The 7,648-nt window shown below is 42.2% G+C and overlaps 2 protein-coding genes across 2 annotated transcripts; both read right to left on the reverse strand.

The window, feature by feature from the left end:
* Positions 1 to 210: 210 nt before the first annotated feature.
* On the reverse strand, positions 211 to 3,561 carry T265_09506 (hypothetical protein; the record flags this gene model as incomplete). The annotated part of the gene is made up of 3 exons (XM_009175594.1): positions 211 to 288; positions 3,192 to 3,300; positions 3,422 to 3,561. 3 exons carry the CDS (start codon positions 3,559 to 3,561, stop codon positions 211 to 213), a joined length of 327 nt encoding a protein of 108 aa, XP_009173858.1.
* A 409-nt stretch (positions 3,562 to 3,970) lies between these two features.
* Positions 3,971 to 6,774, reverse strand: T265_14867 (hypothetical protein; the record flags this gene model as incomplete). The annotated part of the gene is made up of 2 exons (XM_009175602.1): positions 3,971 to 4,266; positions 6,582 to 6,774. Coding segments are annotated over 2 exons (489 nt in total), but the record flags the coding sequence as incomplete, so codon positions are not given.
* Between the last annotated feature and the right edge of the window lie 874 nt (positions 6,775 to 7,648).

Below are 7,648 nucleotides of genomic sequence, written 5' to 3' on the forward strand. Positions count from 1 at the left end.
ATGATAGTAGTGTGTTCCACGTACCAACTGAAACATGATGCAGCTTTCTTGCAGCATGCTTAGTTGAATAGTATCATGAAAGAGGGATTCAGGTTGGTCCCTTGTCAAAATCAACTTAATTTGTGAATAAGACAACTTTCCCATATGCGTGCAATTGATCTTCAATGAGAACATAAGGTCGGCGGAAACTCGGAAACAGAACCTACCTGGTCAGCCTGAGAAAAAAGGAAGTAGTCTGCCATGGACGATCAAAAAGTATTCAACAACTTTATTTGTATTGTGTTTTGACTAAAAAAACGTAATTAATCTTTCCAATTAAGGAGACTCCCTCAAAAATTAGGCCAAGATAAGAGGAGTTTCCTCCATAATGAAAAATTAGCCCTCATGAATGAAACTACTCACAAGGTTGCTGAAAACTCTTCGACAGCCCACGACCGGTTTCACCCTTCTTGGGACCCATCAGGTAGGCGCAGTCCCCGAGTTTCTGTCAACCTTATGATCTACTTGAACCCGAATTGCAGGTTTTGAGAAATACACTCATTTGCAAATCAATCTGGTTTTCACGGGAGATTCAGTTGAATCTCTTGTTTATGATGTCCTCCATCTGAATGTGCTGCACACAGGCCGCCTCATGATACAGTTGGCACGATATTCGAGATATCGCTGGAGGAAATCACAAACGAGAGATTCGATTGAGTCTCCCGTGAAAACCAAATTGATTTGCAAATGAGTGTATTTCTCGAAAACCTAGCCTTCTTGGTTAGGCTTTTCTTTGAATTATCAGTTCAAAGCGATATGAATGTCATCGTTTTTGAAGAGTTCCTCCAAACAATGACAAATCAAATCCGACATTATTTCGACATTTTGACAGAACATGTGATTCGTAGGGATTGTACAGATGATGAAAACACAACAGCTGCAACAAAAAACGATTTTTTACTCTACCATCTGCCTATTCCACCTACGAATGTGCTTTACTACATCAACTTTCGAAAACAAAACCCAGCCGGGATGGGTTTCAAGAAATGCTGTATGTGAAGCCGCTTCGAAACTGCAGGACTCAACACACAGTAAAATCAGGTTTGGATAGAACTTTACTACCTAGTGAAAATTACGTCAACCGGGTTTATAAATGTGGGCAAATTGCACCAAATAGGCGTGAGGAGCTGGGTTCATTTTGCAACTTATACACCGGAGTGGTTCCCATGTGTTAGTATGACAAAAGTGCATGAGAAATTGGCGAAGCCTCTGATATGAAAAAGCAGAAAATGTGGCTTGACGTTACGATGCAAGCATTCCACATTAGGAAAAAAGTTATCGCATAAACGTTTGCGTTTGGATCAAAATATATATATATTTTGTTTGGCTAGTAATCCAACGTGGTGCGGGTACAACGCAGTATTTGCCTTCGTCGTCTCACTTGTACGCTGTTTGCTGCACGTTTTAGATTATTTATTCGAAACGAATAACGTACGCCACAATTTGGAAGGGTAGAATGCATAAATGCTAATTCCTCAGGTGTAGGAGATTCGCCATGTATCTAGATAAAGCGGTCACTATCACGGGTTTATCTGAAAAGTTTGCGCAGAATTAAGCGCCGGTCCACTGTCGGCCCATAGCGACCTCGGATATACACATAAGCTAAAGTAGTCGAATACGTACCCGTACACTGTGGCCGTTTGTTTAGTATGAAAATGCCAGCAATGGAAATACTAAAACATTGTTAACCGACATCTCCCCTATCTTTGATAAGGGTGCCAAACTCCATTACTGTATAGTTGTTACAACATCTTTCAAGTGGGGTCCTTTTGTGTTGAAAAGCAAGCAACTGCTGTGCACATGTTTTGTGCATCTTGGAAACTGTTGTAAACAGTAGGAATTTCACGCATCTTTAGGGAGATTGAGACCACCGCCTTCCGTTCAGCAACCGGTCATCCATCCACGGGTAGCCTGTCAGCGTTTTAGCCGAATATTGTAGAGCTTGTCGACTAGAAAATGTACTGCGTGCGTCTGATTACTTTCAACCGACAGGAAACAGGGGGAAATTTCCTGCCGGCATTCCGATCTAGACTGACTTAGTCATCAAGAAGATATTTCAATTTCAGCCTCCTTGTTCCTCATAAATTACTGTTTAAAATGGGGTGGCTGAAGCATGTAATAATCAACGGTTGTCAGAGTTTGGTAGACCCCCAGAATGATGGTGATATTTTAGGTTAGTTCTGGCTGTTGGCTATAAGTATTGTAGAGTTTTTAATTTTTTAGTGTCAACTTTTTAAGGTGTATTTAATGTGGCACATCCGTGGAGTTTTGACGAAGTACCGAAGGTATTATTTTGCTGAATAACGCATATGAGGTTCGCTAAATCCGGTATCTGACTCTAGGAGGAAGCACGAGGTTTGAAATACTGCCAGGTTGTCCTAGCATAAACAGGGGCAATCGAAACAGCACGGTTGGGTTTGAACCAAATGCCTTCGGATCAGTAAGTTGGTGCCTTGAGCTCAATAACTCTGGCGGCTTTATGGTAGATCTGTCGCGCTTTGGGAGTGGCGGTGACTGCAAAAGGTGACTATTCTGGAGTGTGGTGAATTTGGTAACAAAAAGGGAACTGACTGCTCTCTGTTATAAAAACACATCTTCATAGCTGAGTGCACACTTTTGAAGATGATCAGCATAGCCGTTTAGGCTAGTTGTTATATGGTTTACTGGGATCTGATGCTTATCGTTAGGGCAAAGTGGGTCACACATAACAGGCCTTCATTATTCTTCTTTGAAGGCGAAGTATTGAACTTTGTGTTATCGAAGTAAAAGAAGTAATTCATGGAATAATGGATTACCGAAGGTGAAGAACCGTGATGAGAATTCAACGCACATTGATATGTGGACCCTATTGATTAACTTTGTGGGAAAAAATGTTGCGTTACTTCTTGGAGGGGAGTTTCAATCTGAGTTTGGGAATAGGCTTTGGCATACGAGTCAATAGTGAAGCGCGGAAAATTGTCATATACGACAAGCAGTTGCAAGTGGTTTTAGAAGTCCGTTGTAAGTAGTTGATGTGTGGTGAAGTGACACACTACCTAGCAAGATGAGAACTGTTTTTTTAGGTCTGAGCCGCTTAGTAGCACTGATTCCGTCAACCAGCCACAATATACTTCATTGGGATTTGTGTTCCCTTAGGCATAAGATAGTCGCACCCTGTCGACCAATGATGTGTCAGAAATATTTAGGATCGACTCGCAAAGTATCCATGGCCAAGCTCCGCTATCCGGGCCTTGAGTCGCCTGGCGATGACACTGACTTCTTCTGGAGAACCATTGACAATAATCTTATCCTAGTTATCACGGAATTTGAAATGAACCCCTTTGTAACCTTTGCGGGCTCTGCCAGGGAACTGCTACGATTCCCGATGAGAGGTTTTTAAAACCGGGTGGATGCGGAGATTTCTTCTGTAAGGGAAATCTTGGCCAGTTCGTACACCATACATAACGCTCTTCTTAGGTCTTCTGGTCTACCGCGGAGTATTAGCTCTTCACCAGTGTCATCTGTGGGAAGTTCCATCGACATCCGAGTTTGGGCCAAAATATTCGCCCTTGTACACGGATACAGGGCGAGAGTACGGTAATAAAGCTCATCGTTCAGAAGGCCTGTGTCGGGGTGGTTACTCAGGCACTACAGGCCATAATCAGTAATGTCAAGGGACAAGTCACTAAAGTGTTTCCCCTTTACAATCCCAGCCAGTTCATGGTCCTTGATCGTGCTCGGTCGCAATTCCGCAAAATGGAGCGCAATCACCGTGTCTTCATCAGCCTTCCTCGAACAATGCCAAACGCACAACCGGATACAAGCACTTCGGCAGTATTTTCAGCGTGCCTGCTTATCACTGGTTTACCCAGAAAGGTTGATTTGGTGTTCGAGTAGGACATCAAACCCATCCCGACAAAATTGGACAATTTCTTTTGCTCCTGATATGTGATCAAGGGAGGTTAGAAGTAGATGTGTAGTTGAAAATAGGTAAGTAGTTGTTGAATTTGGTGAGCGAAGAGGAGGGATGATACATGTTGGATTGGGGTAACGCCAAATGGTCGAATGGTACGTCGATGCCAGAAATGCCGTTCAAAAGTGCAGCTGAATCTTTTATGTCTATGTAATAATTCATTGAGGATTTGTATTTGAGAGAACTAGATCCGATGGAAGAAGTTCTTTTTATGTGGACGAATGAAGCAGTGCCTGAAGGAACGGTTACGAATTGTACACGTGTGGTTGTCGTACCTGACGGGACCGCAAAAGGCAACGAATGCAAGCATATAAACAATAAGGTGAAGTAATTTAGGGTTAAATCCTGGCTGGCGTAATTCAGGGAAGGTAATCATTTGCATGATTTTACATTCTGCATCCTGTCGACAGAGTGCGCCGTGACAAAAGTTGGTAAACGTTTTGAGCCCTCGGAAGGCACTGGTGAATTTGAGGCGGTGTAAGTCCAAGATACTTTTGAGCGGTTGAGAAGAGTCAGAGAGTTGAGATCAAGATTCTAGGAATCCGCCACCACAACCATGACTACGTACAGGGGGTGCAATTTACGGTTAGGGTTGGAGGAATGTGGGTATTCGTACTCAAGACTACGTCTCGATTCAGTAGTTGTTAGGTGCCAAAAAGAAGGGTACATTATTAGGTCACCTAAAATATGGGAATTATCCACTACTTCAGGAAGAGTTGACGTTCATATAGTCATCATCCGCGTACTTCACAATAAAGCTTCATTCCATGCTGACGAATAGAAACATGCCCAATATAACCCATAGTTTTTCCTGAAAAGACCACAGAGTTTCTGGCCTCTGGCCTTTGTTTCAGCTTCACCAGAATTATTGCAAACGTTTCGCCGGTATTTCTTAGCACGGGGTAAAGTATTCATAGTGTTTGGTTAGTCAGACGTCAGCCTATTTGGAATAACATCTGTCATTCAAGAAGCACTGTGGAATTGGTGGGCTTCTCAAAGGCTCACTGTGATCACAATGACCTGTTGAAGATGTAGGGCGTGATCCACTGGGTTGAACTTTCTGGACGTCTCTGGAACGTCAGATTGCAATGGGAATATTGGTTGTTGATCACGTGGCTGTTGATCTATTTGCATACTTGATAAGCCTATTTGGAATAACATCTGTCATTCAAGAAGCACTGTGGAATTGGTGGGCTTCTCAAAGGCTCACTGTGATCACAATGACCTGTTGAAGATGTAGGGCGTGATCCACTGGGTTGAACTTTCTGGACGTCTCTGGAACGTCAGATTGCAATGGGAATATTGGTTGTTGATCACGTGGCTGTTGATCTATTTGCCATACTTGATAATTTAATTGAGAACTCCTCGTCAACATATGAGGAGACATTATCAGTGCGCAGTTAGGTGAATGCAATAGGACTGTTGTTGGGAAACACATGGTTCTCCAACATCATTCTGTCTGTGATATTAAGAGACAGTTGCACAGCGGATGTAATAATACCTGATAGATTTTTCAGTTTGTTTGTAAAGGAGTACCCCCAAACATTCCGGGTAGACAGGATACTTTGGGTACATCTAGAATTCGTTAAAGTACAGGCTATCAAATCCGTCTTTTGCCTGTCAGACAATAAGACGTTCATCCCTAGTGCGTTTCTACGCTGATACGGTTCCTCCGGGATCAGCTTGTCAAGAAATGTGGGCACGAGTAACGTGTCTGAGTTTTTTTGTAGTGCACATTTACTGACCCAACTTACACTGCTAGGAATTTATAATATCAGATTCCAAACAAAAGCAAGGGATAGTATGCTTGGCCGCGGGAAACTCGTGCAAATCAATAGTCGTAGCTATAGAAATGATGAAATTGTATTTTTAGGTAACAGTAGTCAAGAACAGTCTGATACAGTAGGAGTTTCTTGTCTCTTGAGAGCAATTACCTCTCACGCAGGGAAACAATGTAAGGATTTCTGGTTAACATTTATATTGATCACGGTAATAAAACTGTCTAGCATTAGTTTTTGAGGACTGCCACGGAGGAAACTAAAAAAGTATCAAATTGATCGTCACATTGGTCCCTTAAATATGTGCTTACTTAAGGGGCAACAGCATGTTTACCTACCAAATTTCAGTAGGACATTATCAGCATTCGCCTCCCATCCTAAAAGCTCGGGCAGAACTGAGACTCGGTTGAGAGTTATTGGACAGATTACTGTTTGTAATTACCTATAAATATCCAGAAATTGCCGCGAATTAATCACCATGACTCGAGGATCGTAATAACTTGGGTGCTAAAATTTTGCTACCTTTGTGTCAGTTCTTCCACCTTGGGCCTGACTGGATGCAAAACATCATCGGCGGATAATACCTTAAATTTATCGTGTTGTGAAAATTGATAGGAAAATTTAAGGTGTTTGATCTTCTCCAAAGATGAAAGTTTACTTAGGAAGCTGAGTCAATGCATCTCACTGATTGTCATGACCCCAAAAAGGTGTGATTTTTGTCCTATCTCAAAAACCTACCGAGTGGATACGCAGTTTATTGGCTCGAGATCGGATGTGTGAGGGACTCGCCTTTGCCTAGAAACATCACAAACGAGAGATTCTGCTGGGTTTTAGGTGGGTCTCTCGCAAAACCAAATCAGTTTGCAAATGAGTGTATTTCGCCAAATCCGTGCAATTCGGTTTTAAGTAAAATACAATTTTGACGGAAACTCGGGGGCTGCGCCTACCTGATGAGTCTAAAGAAGAGCGAAACCGGCCGTGGACTGTTGACGACTTTTCAGCAACCTATTGAGTAGTGCATTATGAAGGATTCACCTTTATTTTATTTCACACTCTACTACCAATATTAGAGGGACATCCAAAGTCACAACACTCCACCGTTCTATCGTTTTCTTCCGGAAATACCTTTATCCTTTTATCGAGCTAAGTACGTCAGCATTGCTGATGCCATATCCTAATGATCACTATGCGTCGACTTCCATACATCCATGAAGTCAGTTTCCGAGTAAATTCATTTTAAGCCCCGATGTGTGCAGTTTTTATTCACATCGCTCCCATGTCTCACTCTCATCTTCTATTCTGACTTGCTTCTATCAGTTAGAACACACAAAATCTGGGAAAATTGGGATTGATATGTGTTTTATTTAGGTTTGCAGCACTCCTGTAGACGTCAAACATACATGGCACCACAGAAACTGGAGGTCCTGACCGGTGTGCAACCCGATCAATGCAGTCAGAAAAGTTAACGGATTCCTGTTTGTGCGTAAGGCAAATTAATTACATCTCTATAGCCTAAACATATTCGTTTGTTTGGATGCAATACTTCCGATGTGCTGACGGAGAAGCGGTAATATACTCGCCTAGCACCTTAAATAGATCGAAATCGGACATCAGCATCAACCGACCATGAAATTAATGTCTGTCTGCATATTAGACAAATTCGATGGCCCATCTTTGCCACCGGAACCGTTAGCCATGGTCCGAGAATTTTCTCAGAATTTGTAATTAGCATCACACATTCATACTACTCGCATAAACTGATAGATAACATCATCCTTGATGTACTCGGACGATAAAAATGTGTACAAAGGTGTATCAAATACTCAAAGTCTCATTAAGAATCATGCAGATTTTTCTAGGCTTTCCAACTGATCATAAT

The sequence above is a fragment of the Opisthorchis viverrini genome (assembly GCF_000715545.1).
Source record: "Opisthorchis viverrini unplaced genomic scaffold opera_v5_280, whole genome shotgun sequence".
Taxonomy (NCBI): Eukaryota; Metazoa; Platyhelminthes; class Trematoda; order Opisthorchiida; family Opisthorchiidae; genus Opisthorchis; species Opisthorchis viverrini.